Raw genomic sequence first — 15,613 nt, 5'->3', positions numbered from 1 at the left:
ACCGGTCTCTCCTCACAACATGTCCAAAGTATGTTAGACGCAGCCTCAGAAAGCAATATGAAGATTTATTTAAACAATTACCTTCTAATATTTAACAATAATCCCTACTATGAAGTATGTCCAAACAATGACAAATTCATTATGAAAATGCCAAGCTACTTTGGCCCTTTTAGATTTTCTGACTCAAGCTCCTTCTATATTTCATTATCATTCTTTGCCTCATCTTCCCAAACTGCCCTTTGAAATCTTGTAGTCAGCTCCTTAACTTCTTGATTTCTTCCCTTTGCTTTGGCTTCTCAGCACTCTAGTGCAATATTCAGAAACTCATCTGACATCCATTTTGGTCCTTTCTTCATCTTCTTTCTTTGTACTGACTTTTTGCATTCTTCCTGAAAGATATTCTTGCTATCTTCCCACAGCTCATAGGTCGTCTTCATTCATTAGTATTCAAGGTCTCAAACCTATTCCTCAGTTTGTTTTTAAAATCAGGGGGGATAGACTCAGATCAAATTTGGATTCCTGTGGATATGATTTAACATTTTTAGTTTTTATTTGAACTTGTATATGAGCAGTTGATGCTCTGTTTCACAATCAGTACCTATCCTAGTTTTTACTGCTGATATAGAACTTCAACAACAAGTACTTCCACAGATGTAATCGATCTGATTCCTGTGCATTTCCATCAGGTGAAATCCATGTGTATAGCCTGTGTTTGTTTCTTATAAAAGGTATTTTCTATAAATAAATCATTGATTGTATAGAATTCCATCATTCTATCCCAAGCCTCATTTCTGTCACCAAATTCATATTTTCCAACTACTTATCCTTCCTACTGATTTGCAACATTCGCATTCCAATCACCCATTATTATGAATGCATCTTGGTTACATAATCACTGCAACTGTTGCCAGAAATCATCTATTCTGTCCTCTTTGGCTCTGATGTTGGCTCCTCAGTTTGAATGGTATTGGTATTAACAGGTCTTCCTTGTATGCATATGGGTATTATTCCATCACTTACAATACTGTATTTCAAGATGGGCCTCAAAATGGCTTTTACAAGCTTATGTAGAAGAGCTCAGGGACTACAAACATTATTGCCAATGTCAGAAAGCAAAGAGTACCAGAAGAACATCTATCTGTGTTTCATTGACACAGCATTTTACTGTGTGGATCACAACAAATTGTGGCTAACCTTGAGAAAAATGGGAATCCCAGAACACTTGATTGTGGTTATGCAAAATCTAGACCAGGAAGCAGTCCTCAGGATAGAGCACAGAAACACTGCACGGTTCAAAATCAGAAAAGGAGTGCATCAGGGATGCATCCTGTCTCCTTACCTTTTCAATTTGTATGCAGAACAAATCATTTGGCAACCAAGGCTTTATGAGGAAGAATGTGGCATCAAGTTTGGAGAAAGACTGTTCAACAATCTACAATATGCAGATGACACAATCCTGCTTGCTGAAATGGAGGAGGATCTGAAGCACTTATTGCAGAAGGTCAAGGACTACAGCCTTCAATATGGATAGAAGCTCCACATTAAGAAGACAAAAGATTTTCACCACTGGGCCAACTGGCAGTGCCATTATGGATGGAGAAGAGATTGAGGTTGTTAACAATTACAGCTTGCTCAGCTCCACAGTCACCACTCTTAAAACCAGTAGTCAGGAAATCAAAAGATGAACTGCACTGGGAAAATCTGCTGCCAGAGACCTTTAAAGAGTTTTGAAAAGCAGCGATGTCAGTATAGAGACTAATGTGCACCTAATCTAGGTCATGGTCTTTGCAGTAACTTGTTATGTTACAGAGAGCTGGACAGTGACTAAGGATGACAGAAGAAGAATAGATGCCTTTGACTTGTGATTCTGGACAAGAGTATTGAACATACCATGGACTGCCAAGAAAACAAGTAAGTCTATCTTGGAGAGGGTGAAACAAGGTTTCTCCTTAGAGGCCAGTACTTAGAAGCTCCATCTCACATACTTTGGGCACACAGCCAGGATATACTGGTCCATGGAGAAGGACATCCTGTTTGGAAGGGTGGAGGAACAGTCCAGGAGAGGAAGATTCTGGATGAGATGGATTGATACAGTAACTGCCATACTGGGGGATGGTGTGTCAGAATTAGTGAGACTAGCTCAGCATAGGGCAGGGTTCAGAGCTGCTGTACACAGGGTTGCGATGGGTCACAGGCAGCTCAATGGCACGTAACTACAACAACAACAACTTCTCTGGTGAATGAAGCTGCCAAATGAAAGGTATTCAAGGCAGAATCAAAATAAGGTAGCCTGCTTCCATAAATATTTATAGCCTTGGAAACTCTATGAGCAATTCTTTTCTGTTCCGTTAGGTTGCTATGATTCAGAATTGACTCAGTGCCAGTGTATAGTGTATTTTCCCCTAACTAAACCTTGTTATTGTTATGGTGTGCCATCTTGTCGGAACAAACTCATAGCTGACCCTCCAGCAGGTTTTTAAGACAGTTAATCATATGAAAAGAGACTGTCCATTTTTCTCCCACACAGCAGCTGATAGATTCAAACTTTATGCCACTGGGATTACAGCATAGGTTCTTAACATTAGGCCACCAGAGCTGCAAAGTAATCCATGAGTAAAAGGGAGTGGGAAATCAGGAGGTATTTTTCAACTATGAAAAACTAAAACACATTAAAACGTCTTAAAGGAGGAAATTTTAACATTCAACGACTATATTAAAGGAGCTAGAAGCCTAGTGGTATGGAGTTGCACTGTGAACTCAAAAGCAGGAGGTTTGAATCCAGAGCTGCTTTGCACATTCTCCTCCAATGGGATTTATAACCTCTAAAAAACCCTCTGGAGATTTGGCTAAGAGTCAGTTCCATTCCACAGCACATAACAATAGCCTATGTTATGTGTGAAAAATAAAATAAAGGAACAAATCCTAACTTGGAAACAGGTTTAAAAAGTCAGTAAAAGAACTTCTTATGCACACCTATGTATATTGGAGGCAAGGATTCTGAGGCTTCATCTGACATACTTTGGACATGTTGTAAGGAGAGACAGGTCTTTAGAGAGGGACATCATGCTGGGTAGAGTAGAGGGACAGCGCAGGAGGGGAAGACCCTCTATGAGGTGGATTGATTCAGTGACTGGGGTAATCGGGATTGGCGTGTCAGAGGCAATGCGATTGGCACAGGATAGAGCAGGGTTTAGGGCTGTTGTACATAGGGTCGCTATGAGTCGCAAACGACTCGACGGCACATAACAACAACAACAACAACAATGTATATTGTTGCTTTGTTCACAATAGCAAAGAATTAGAAACAACCCTAGTGCCCATCAACAAACGAATGGATAGAGAAACTGTGGTATAGCCACACAATGGAATACTATGCAGCATTGAAAAACAAGGAACTCATGCAATATTATTCAAAATGGGTGAACCTGGAAGAGATTATGTTGACTGAAATATCTGAATCACAAAAGGACAAATACTGCATAATGCCACTGTTATAAAACAGGACTGACATCAGGTTTGGGGGGGAAAACTAAGAAAAGAGGGGATAAATAACGTATACTGCATTGAAACAGATGAGGAAGTGAAGTGTTTAAAAGGGATATATAATTAGGTATTATCTGCATGGCAAGAGTCCAGAATAAGAGATACATAGGGGGGGGGGGGGGACACGGACCATTGGTTGGGTTTGGCTGGTTGTGTAACAATGAAAAAAATCATTTTCTTCTCAAAGAGAAAAGTGAATTGAGAGATGGAGAGTAGGCAGGGAAGAAAATGTGCAACAATGAATGAATGAAAATCCAAGTTCTCTATAATTTTTCATTAAAATCTCAGTAATACCTAGTGGCAAGAAGCTGCACTGCAATCCCAAAGGTGCGCTGTTTGAATACACCAGATGCTCTGCTGGGGAAGGAGGGGCAATCTCGTCCTGTACCAGTCAGATCCGATTCGATGGCACACACATACAAAGATAGTAAAATTGTAAAAAAAAAATAATCTCAAGAATAAAAAAACCTTCTGAGATATAAAAGGAAGTTAATCTCAGAAGCAAAAAAGGATAAAGGTTAAGAAGGGAAAGCTGATGCCACATGACAGAAGCAAGGAAAAGAAGCTAAACAGAGACAGGGAACTTCTATCAGAATTATGGTAAAAACCCTTCTCTCAAAACCAATGTCCTGTCTTTGGACTTACAGCCTCCTAACTGGAGGAAAAGAAATTTCTATTAAAGAAGTCCAGTTGAGCCTCAGTAGTCAGCAGTTAAGTGCTAAGGTGCAACTTAGTTGGGTTCCACCCAGTGGCTTCATGGGAGAAAGACAACCATCTGGCTCTCAACAAAACTATAAATGTTCTACAAAAACCCAATGTTCTACTATTGCCTAAAAATGGCTATAATTTGAAAACCGACTCAAAGTTAAAAACAACAAGAAGAAACTAAGACACAGAGTAAGAAGAAAGAGAGAGAAAAAACAAAGATACAAACAAAATTCCTTTTAGAGAAAAGGGAGGTAGATTCTATAAGCATCAAGTAGAATAAAAGTGAATAGATGGTCAACCTTATATCAGTAAGTTCATAAACACAGATGAAATTTTAAAAGTCCTTAAAAGATAACTACAGAGATCACACAAGAACAAGTCATGAATAGTCATGTATCTATTAATGTCTACTAAAGAAATTAAAGTTTAAAATCTTCCCAAAGAGAAAAAATTACAGAAAATAGGGGACCAAAAAAGTAAAAAATTAAAATCAGAAGGAGAAGGGTAGTAAGAAAGTAAAAGATGTGGACATATTTCTTACAAAACAAATATAAAAATGACAAATATAGGGGAAAATGTTCTCATAATTAGTCATTGTTCTTAGATCGCATCAGGTTCACGTCAGTGAACCTCTTGACAGCTTTCCAAACTGTAATGATTACAGCAAAAGATTACCAAATCATTCTCCCAAGGGACAGCTTCTTTTTGTTGTTGTGTGTCACGGAGTCAAGTACAACTCATAATAACACTATAAATAATCTGTCCTATCCTTTCCCATCCTCATCACTGCTAGAGTGTTCCTCTCTTCTGACTTTCACAATTCCTAAACATAATATTCCATTCCAAGGAATAGGCCTTCTAGTAACATGCCCAAAGTATGAGAGACGAAGCTTGCCATCTTGCCTCTAAGAACACACTGATTGTATCTTTTCTAAGACATATCTGTGTGTTCTTTTGGCAAACAGATATTGGGGTATTCAGTACTCTTCTTCAACACCACAATTCAAGGCACTGATTATTCTTCTGTCATCCTTATTCACTGTCCCACTCTCAAATGTATAGCAAGTGGCAGGCAAAAGTACAGTATCAATCGGGTGCACCTTAGTCTTCAAACAACTATCATTGCTCATTAGTACTTTGGAGAGGTCCCTGATAACAGACTTTCCCAATGCGATATGTCTTCTTTCTTCACTGCTGATGTCTACGGTATTCAATTTGGAACTAAATAAGATTAAATCATTGGCAATTTCAGTATTTTCTCCGTCAATCATGATGTTGTCTATTGGCCCAGTGATGAGGATATTTGTTTTTTTCATGCTGAGATGTAATCCACATTGAAGAAAAAGTCTTTGATCCAAGATCAAGTCCTCCTTACTTTCAACAAACAAGGTTATATCATCTCGGTGATGCAACTTATTCATGAGTCTTCTTACCCTTACGTCACATTCTTTTACAGAGTCCAGATTCTCAAATTATTTGCTCCGTATACAGATTCAACAGTTATGGGGAAATGATATATCCCCATTGCAAACCAGCTCTGTATGGAAAATAGCTTCTTGATGTAAGTATAAGTTTCATATAAGCATAATTAAATATTCTGGGATTCCTATTTTTCTCAATGTTAATCACAGTTTGCTAAGATCCAAAGTCTTACCTCTGCATAGTCAATAAAACACAAACAGACATCTTGCTCATGTACTCTGCTTTCTGCCAAGATCCATCTGATATCAGCAGTGATACCGCCTGGTATGATAACCCAGCCTGAAACTGACAGTTTGCTGTCAATGTACTATCCTTGCTATTTTTGGTTAGTCGACAGCAATATTTTCCTTGTATTATTAATGATATTGCAGTGTTATGGGTTTATTGTTCAAAATGGCTTCTCCATCAACTGATTTTGACTTTGGCATGTGGATGGGCAGGATTCTGTGAACAGGGTATGTTAGCCTAAATACAATGCGATTGGCTATATAAAACATTTGACTGTGTGGATCACAACATATTGTGGATAAACTTGAGGAGAACAGAATCCCAGAACACTTGATTGTTCTCATATGAAACCTTTAGTCAGACAAGGAAGCAATCCTCAGAACAGAGCAAGGAAACACTGCATAGATCAAAAGCAGGAAAGGAGTGTTTCAGAGATGCATTCTTTCTCAGTATCTTTTCAATCTATATGCAGAATAGATCAGTCAGGTGGCTGGAGTTTATGAGGAGGAATGTGGCATCAGGATTGGAATAAGACTCATCTCATAAGACAACCTGTGTTATGCAGATGACACAACCCTGCTTGCTGAAACTAAGGAGGATCAGAAATGACTGCAGAAAGTCAAGGACTATAACCTTCAATATGGATTGAAGTTCAACATCAAGAAGACAAAGATTCTTACCACTGGGCCAATTAGCAGCACCACGATAGAAGGAGAAGAAATGCAACACTTTTGGCACCAGCAGTCAGGAAATCAAAAGACAAACTGCACTTGGAAAATCTACTGTCAGGGACCTCTCCAGAGTACTGAAAAGCGGCCATGTCAGTCTAGAAACTAAGGTGAGTCTTATAAAGGCCATAGTCTTCTCAGTTACTTGCTATGCCATTAGAGAGCTAAACAGTGACTAAGGATGACAGAAGAAGAATCAATGCCTTTGAGTTTTGGTACTGGAGAAGAGCCCATACGATGGACCACCAAGAAAATAAATTAAGTCTGTCTTGAAGAAAGTGAAAGCAAGTTTCTTCTTGGAGGCTAAAGGGTGTGTGTGTGTGTGTGTGTGTGTGTGTACGCGCGTGTGTGATTTTAATCAAAGTTTTCAGAAAAGTTAGATGTTCATTCATTCATTATTACACATTTTACCCCCTTCTCCATGCCCTTCCCTCCCTAGTTCACTTTTTTTGGTTTTTTTTTCTTTCTACTAGCTTATTTACAAAACTTGAATACAAATTCGACCAAATTCTTTCCATTTCCGTCACCCCCTCCGCATCAAATTTTACAACCCAATGATTAATCCCCCTCCCCCTGAACTAGTTCAATCCCACAAGGATAAACATTGTCTAAAACCATTATTGTAGAATGAGTATAAGGATCTAGGAGGGGTGAAAGAGGCTAAAAGCAGAGGGAGGCTAAGATTTTGAAGTTCTGTCTCACATACTTTGGGTACATGACCAGGAGGAACCAGTCCTTGGAGAAGGACCTCATGCTTGGGAGACTGGATGGACAATGCAAGGGAGGAAGACCCTGGATGAGACGGACTGATACAGTAACTGGAGCAATGGGGGGTAGGTGTTTCGGAGTCAGTGAGACTGGCTGCAGACAGCGCAGGCTTTGGAGCTATTGATCATAGTGTCACTATGAGTTGCAGGCAACTCAACAGCACATAACAATACTGCCAATCCACCTGGACAATGGCTGATCTTGCCAATAAAATGAGCAGATCCAGCTGAAGAATCTTACCACCAGCAAAGCAGCAGCAAGGAAATATAATACATCCTTTGGTGCCAGAGTCTTACACCAGCTAGATCAGGGCCTATGGGAGCAGCAGCCATAGCAGCCAGCCGCAGAAAAACAGAGACCTGACATGAGACAGCCTCAACTTTGAAAACTGTTATACCACTGAACTGGAACAAAGAGCTTTTTACCCTATATGTCTGGAGTGAGGAAAGCAGGAGCGTAAGTGAGAGCCATAGCTGGCAGAATTAAGGGTCCAAACCCACAAGACTGAAAGCTAAGGTGCCTGTCCTGACTGACTGTGTTCTGCTAAACTGAATTATAGCTTTTGACTTTCCCAATGTGGCTCTATGCACTCTGTGAGATACTGCAATGGATTCTAGACCCAAGAGAGCTCTGACAGCCAGCCTATTGGCAAGCAGCTGCACTGCAAACCTACCTAAAGGCAAGGGGTTCGAGGCCACCAGCTGCTCCACAGGAGAAGGATGGGCAATTTCCTCCCATGCAATTAACTACCTCTGAAACCCTGCTGGAAGGTCAATTATGGGTTGGTTTCCACTCAATGAAACACAACAACAACCAAAACAAGGGATCTTTGGTGGCATACTCTGTAGGAGTAGAATGAGTAACCCAAAAGCAGCACCACTCTGGTTGTTCAATCACACTAATGACTCCAATAAAGTGAGATGAGTAAAAATCCCATGATTTTACAGCCTCCAAAATCCGCTAGATGATCATCTATGATTCACTTCCAAGTCAAGAATAACGAGTTTAGGGGGTTTTTCTTAACATACAGATGCTGCCTGAACACACTGACCAGTTCATTGACAAGAAATTTGGAAGACAGCTGTCTGATCAACTTAACTGGAAGAGATCACTATTTGTTCCCCTTCCCCAAAAAACAAATACAACACTTTGGAAATTATTGAACAATATCATATGTAAGAAAAATCTTGGTAAAAGTTATAATTAAAAAAAAAAGACTAGAAGAGTACAATGATACAGAACTACCATAAATTCAAGCTGTATTTAGAAGAGGCTGTAGAACCAGGGATATTACCGCTCATGTTTGACGGATCTTGGTGAAACGCAAAGAATATCAGAAAGATGTCTGTGTTTTATTGACTGGGAAATTAGACTTTGTGGATTATAAGAAATTATGGCTAATGTTGAGAAGAATGGAAATCCTAAAGCATTCAATTGTGCTCATACAAAACCCATACTAAGACCAAGAAGATAATGTCTAAACGGAACAAGAAAACACTGCATAGTTTAAAATCAAGTAAGGTGTAAGGGCAGCAGACTCTCAAAATCAAGTAAGGTATAAGGGCAGCAGACTCTCTCCATAACTATTCAATATATATGCCAAGCAAATCACTAGTAGTGTCGGACTTTATGAAGAAGTCAGTGGAATAAGAAAAGGAAGGAGACTCAAAAACATGTGTTATGCCAATGACACAATCCTGAGTTCTGAGAGTGGTGAGACTTGCTGCAGAAGATCAAAGATTACAGCCTTCTATATGGATTACATTTCAATATCAAGAAAACAAAAATGCTCAACAATGGGCAGGAAAGCAACATCATGATAGATGGAAAGAAGATTGGAGATGTTAATGTTTTCTTCTTACTTGGAACCACAATCAACATCTTTGGTAATTAACAGTCAAGAAATCAGATGTGATGTCAGTTTAAGCACACAGGTGCACCTGACTTGTCTTCACAGTTACTTGCTATATATCTGAAAGTCAGACAAGAATTAACAAATAGGTCTCAAAGGAAGTGCAACCAGAGTGTCCCACGGAGGCAGAGATGATGAAAAGTAGTCTCATTTACTTTGAGCATAATCTCAGAAGGAACCAACCCTTCGAGAAAGAAAGCATGCTGGGAAAGGTGGAAGCCTGTATACAGAGAGGAAAACCCTCAACAAGATGGACTGATACAGTGGCTGCCACAGAGGGCTTAAACATGACATTGATCATGAGGATGAGGATGGTACAGGAGAGAGGAAGTTTCAGATCTGCTGTTCTTGATGCTGCTATAAGTTGTAGCTGGCTCGAGGTACCTAATAACAACTGATCTACTTTGTCCAAAGTGTATTTGTATAAAAAAGTTTGTTGCATGCACATATTCTGATGTATAAACCAAGCAATTTGTTCTTTCCAAACTAGAATGTAACAACTATCATTTCAAAACTAAGACTAAAAAAAAATTTAAAAAAAAAAACTAAGACTACACTTGTATTCATTTTTTCACTTAACACATAATAAACATAACAAGATACCGTTCTTATTTTTTATACATATAATTTTATTCAATCTCAGCAACCATACTGTTTTCCATACAGTAGAGTTAATTAGATATAGTTAATGAAAAGTTAATTAACCTAAGAATTCAGTCAGTAAGGGGTAAAGCCCAAATCCAGAATCATAGGTAGACAACACCACATCCAAAATTCATCATCTCAGCAATATTCCTTTCTTTTATCTACGGAGGTATCATGGCCTAACCCATAGGGAAATATAATAACCTACAAATAGATAGTTTTAATCTACCATCAGCTCCACAGGGTAAAAACATGTACTCTCCTACCAGGTGAATTTCAGCCTCTGAAAACCCACTGTAAGATCCTACATAGCTCTGATTCAAAAGCAATGAGTTTTAAATTTATAACAAGGGGTGCATTGCTAACCTAAAGGATGCACCTCTTCCGAGTCAAATATGACAACAGCTCCACTAAATAAAGATGAGCCCTCACCTTTCCTCCAGCTTATAGCTTCAGAAGCTATGGCACAAGGTGAGCAAACAGTAGAGCCACAGCACCCAAACAACACACAAGTGAGTCAGTCCCAGGGCCTGGAGGACCATCATTGCTTGGGAACACAGAATATGGAGCCTGAGCCATATTAGGGGATACTTAGTGGCTTCACAGTGTGGGGATTAACAGGATGGAAGGAAAATGTGTGGAAGAGCAATGATGAATTGCCAAAATTATCAGTTTTTATATTGGGAAATGTCATTGCATGTTACTGTTCTAAATATGTGTATGTTTGTTAGTCTATCATTTGCTCTGTTGGGTAGAGTGCTTGTCTGTCAGATGCTAAAACAGAAATACTAAAGAAGAAGTAGGAAGAAGGAAGGGTGATGCATTTCCGAAATAAAAGGCCTTGGAAACCTCTATGAACCTTAGAGCACATACAGATTCTAAAATTAAGCACTAAAAAGCACTGAAACTAAACAGAACTGGAGGCTAAGTCTTCATTCATAATGGAGAAACATAAAAATGAGAAATGGCTGCAAGCAGCCACTAACATGGAGAACATGGAATGTACAAAATATGTAGAAAAATGACACTGTTAAAAAATGGAAAACATAAAAAGTTGACGAGTGGATAGGGATTAGCATGGGCTGCCTTAAATCAGACAATCTATTAGGCTAGAAATCAAAAAGTAAGGAAAAGCAGAGTTGCATTCATACTCAAAAAGACCATTTCTAGACATACCCTGAAGTACAGTGTTGAGTGACAGGATACTATCCATATGCATAGAAGGAAGACATGTCAATACCATTATCATTCAAATAGAAGCACCAACAATAAAAGTAAAAAGAGGAAATAGAAGATTTCTACCAACTTCTGCAGTTTGAACTCGATCTAACAAACAATAAGATTCATTCATAATAACTGGTGACTGGAATACCAAAGTTAATAACAAGAAAGAAGGATCTGTAGTCAGATAATATGGACTTGGTGACAACAATGAGTCTGAAGAAAGGATGACAGAATTTTGTAAAATGATTTTTTCACCGCAAACACCAATAGTGACTAAGTAAACATGCCTCACGTGATGGACTACAAAAGAAAATGGAAGAAATACGCAGAGTTATTGTACCAAAAAGCATTATTAGCAGACAAAGAACATAATTTTCACAAAGCAGAATACGAACCCACAACAATAAAAGTTCAAGTTTGTCTAAAAGAACTGGCAAAAATTAAGGCCCCAAGAACTGATCAAATACTAAGAGATTACAACAAATTTTTGAAGACCTAGAAGTGCTCACCAGGTATTGGCAAGAAATTTGGAGGACAACTGACCTAGCCAACTGACTGGAAGATATCCATTTTTATTCCCATTCTCCCCGCCCCCCCCCCAAAAAGGTCCTAGAGAATGTTTAAATTATTGAACAATATCACTAAGACCATATACAAGCAGAATCTTCCTGAAGATTATGCAAAACCAACTGAAACAGTACACTGATAGAAATACAGCATGGGTTTAGAAGAGGCTATGGAAAATCATAAGACAATTAACACTGGTAAAATCTGCTATCAGGGACCTCTCCAGAGTGCTCAAGAGCAATGATGTCAGTCTGGAAACTAAGGTTCACCTGATCCAAGCCATGGTCGTCACAATTACTTGCTATGCATCAGAGACCTGGACAATAACTAAAGATAATAGAATTGACGCCTTTAAGTTGTGGTGCAGGAGGAGAGAACTGAACATACCATGGACTGCCAAGAGAACAAACAGGGGGTTTCCTAAAGAGAGTGAAAGTAAGCTACTCCTCAGAGGGATGGATTATTAAGCTCCATCTCACATACTTTGGGCATGTTGCCAGGAGGGACCAGTGCTTGGAGAACATCATGCCTGGAATGGTCGAGGGACAGTGCAGGAGATCCTGGATAAGATGAACTGACACGGTGACCGGAGTAATGAGGTTAGGTGTGTCAAAAGTAGTGAGATTGGGTGAGTATAGGGTGAGGTTCAGAGCTGTTGTACTTAAGGTTGCTAGGAGTCGCAAGCATTTCGACAGCATATAACACTACCACCACAAGAGGATGAAGGACAAGAAGTATAAATTTTAAGTGCTTAATTTTGAACTACAGGAGTGGGAAAGGGAGGTAAAAGAAAAGGAATGGAAATATTTCTTAATGGTAAAAAATAGGAATCCGTATACAACCAGTTATCAAGCACTATATGACATTTAAAACTTACCTTTTCTGTAGTAACAGTCAAGGATGGAACTAATGCAGGTGATGGTTCAGGTTGTTTCTTGTGTTTTTGTTTATGTTTGTCTTTTTCTTTATATTTCTAAAAATAAATAGAAGCATAATTTGATTTAAATGTAAACTATACTATATGTACAAAGTACATGTATGACAGTATTCAGTAATTCTGGAAAGTTAACACATTTTGAGCAAATGAACCTGAAAAATAATTCTTATGGATAACAGGCAAATACTAATATAAATTATTTAATTTCAAATTCTCTAATTTCAAGCATTTCAAGTCTTCCTCACTTACAACAAACAAGGCTGAGTCATCTGTATAGCACAGGTTACTGATTAATCTTCCTCTAATCCTCATCCTATATTCTTCTTAATATAATCCACCTTCACAATTTTTTGCTCATTATACAGACTGAATAAATATGGCGAAAGAATACATCCTAGACGTACACTATTCCTGATTTTAAAGACGCAGTTTCCTTGCTCTGCTCACACTACAGATTCTTGACCTACGTATAGATTTCTCATGAGCACAATTAAGTGTTCTGGTATTCTTATTATTTTATTTTAGACATAAGTGTTTGTGATCCACCCATTCAAATGCAAATAGACATTCTCTGCTTTCAGCCAAAGAATACCAAAAGAACGTCTATTAAAAGTGATGGACACTATATTATACATTAGCTTCTTTGGTACATAAATTAGAGATAAAGGAACAGAAAACCTAGTAACAATTCCAAAGCAAATCCATAAAATGGGCTAACTGGCTATCTGTAACAATAAAATTTAGCCAAAGAACAGAGACCCCATCACACACACACACACAAAACACCCAACCCAAAATGAGCAAGTAAGTCCTAAAAAGAAAAGAAATTACTAAAAATGAAAAACATAAATCAATATATCTCATTATGATAGATGTAAAATTCCTTAACAAAATCTGGACAATAGAATCCTACAGTATATTTTAAAAAAAATAATTCATCATGACCATGCTGGGTATGCAAAAATGGCTCAACCTAAGAAAAATAATCAACATAATTCATCCTATTAACAAAGGGCAAAGAACAAGAACCAAATGTTTATATTAACTGATGTAGAAATGGCCTTTGACAAAAATCAACTACTCAGTCCTGATAAAAACACTCAACAATACAGGAATAGAAAGGAATTTCCTCAACAACTTCTTATTGTTGTTGTTGTTGTTATGTGCCATAGAGTTGAATGGAACTCATAGCAACCCTACAAGGTTCTGAAGCCTGTCCTCTCCTGACCCAGTTTCACTCACTGATTAACACACCTACTCCCCATTAAATCAGTCATTGTGTCAATCCATCTTATCCAGGATCTTCCTCTCCTGCACAGTCACTCCAGCCTGCCAAGCCTGATGTCCTTAACCAAGAACTGGTCCTGGCCTCGTGTCCACAGTATATGAGATAGAGCTTCAAAATGTTAGCTTCCAAGGAGCAATCTGGTTTCACCCTTTCCAAGACAGATCTGTTTGTTCTACTGACGGTTCAAGGTATGTTCAGTACTCTCCTCCAGCACCACAACTCAAAGGTATTGTTTCTTATTGTGTCATCCTTACTCATTATCCTCAATATAGTGAAAATCAAACATGCAGAATCAAGAGCTAACATCATTCACAATGGAGAAACACTAAAGCATACACCTTATAAATAGGGCCCAAAGATGCTAATTTTTAACACTCCTATTCAATACTACAATGGAAGTACATGCTAGTACAATAAGAGAAGAAAAGGAGAGGCAATGAAATTGGCAAAGATGAGGTAAAACAATTGTGATAAGCAAGTGATATGATAGTGTACACAGAGACTCCAAAAGATTCAACAATAACAACAAAAATGTTAGATCTAGTAGACAAATTTAGTATAACTGCAAGATACCAAATCAGTAATTAAAAGAAAAAAAAAAAAAAACCCACACACCCAAAACCAAAAAAACCACCAGTGACATTTCTGTACAGGAACACTGAAAAGGAGATTAAGATTACAAAACCATTTATAGTAGACAAAGTGAAAACCAAAGAGACACGCAAACACCTTTAAAAGGAAAACTGCAAAACACTACTCAAAGAACAATTAAGAAAGTAAATTGACTTTACTTTATTCTCAAGTACACATGATACATTATCTAGAATTGATCACATATTAGGACACAAAGCAATCCTCAACAAATTAAAAAGCATTGAAATAACACAAAGTATCTTTTAAGACCACTAAGCCATCATGCTTGGGAGGGCAGAGGGACAGAGAAAGAAAAGGAGATCATCAATGAGATGGATTGATAATTACTGTGGTAATGAGATTAGGCGTGTCAGAGACAAGTTGGTACAGGTTTTATGGCTATTGCACATAGGGTCACAGTGAGCTGCAAGTGACTAGACAGTACAAAACAACAACAATAAGAAACGAAATTAGAAATTAAGTATAGGAGGATAAAACTTATAAAACCATATATGTGGAAGCTAAATAACACCATGCTAGAATACTAATGGGTTATGGAAGAAAATAAAATTTAAAAGTTACTGGAAACAAATTATAATGAAAATACAACATCCCAAAATCTCTGGGATGAAGCTAAGGCAGTCCTCAGGGGCAATTCATAGCAACAGACAAACATTTAAAAAAAACCACACACTATAAATTAATGATCTAGCTCAACACCTCCATTAAATAGAAAAAGAAAAAAAAAATCTAAGCCCACAGCCTCTAAAAGAAAGTGTAAGAGCAAGAGTGAAATAAGATATAAAAGGGGGGGGAGCAATTCATCACACATTAACAAAATAATTAATAAGAATCACATGACCACCCAAAGGTAATAAAGGAGGTCAGAATTGCTTCCACTGTGGAAAGCTGGGCCACTTCAGTAGACAGTGTCACAGACGAGAGCCACA

General features: G+C 38.2%; 1 protein-coding gene across 1 annotated transcript in view; it reads right to left on the bottom strand.

Moving 5' to 3' along the window:
• Window positions 1-15,613, bottom strand: part of MLLT10 (myeloid/lymphoid or mixed-lineage leukemia (trithorax homolog, Drosophila); translocated to, 10) — a 318,731-nt gene that overhangs the window by 102,023 nt on the left and 201,095 nt on the right. The window contains exon 9 of the mRNA XM_006887056.1: window positions 12,683-12,778. Within this exon, the coding sequence (XP_006887118.1) occupies window positions 12,683-12,778 (96 nt within the window). The remainder of the gene's footprint in view (window positions 1-12,682; window positions 12,779-15,613) is intronic.

Source organism: Elephantulus edwardii, unplaced genomic scaffold, assembly GCF_000299155.1.
Source record: "Elephantulus edwardii isolate Elephantulus edwardi_28Jun2011 unplaced genomic scaffold, EleEdw1.0 scaffold00054, whole genome shotgun sequence".
NCBI lineage: Eukaryota > Metazoa > Chordata > Mammalia > Macroscelidea > Macroscelididae > Elephantulus > Elephantulus edwardii.
The sequence above is the reverse complement of the archived record's forward strand: the minus strand, read 5'-3'. Positions and strand labels throughout refer to the sequence as shown.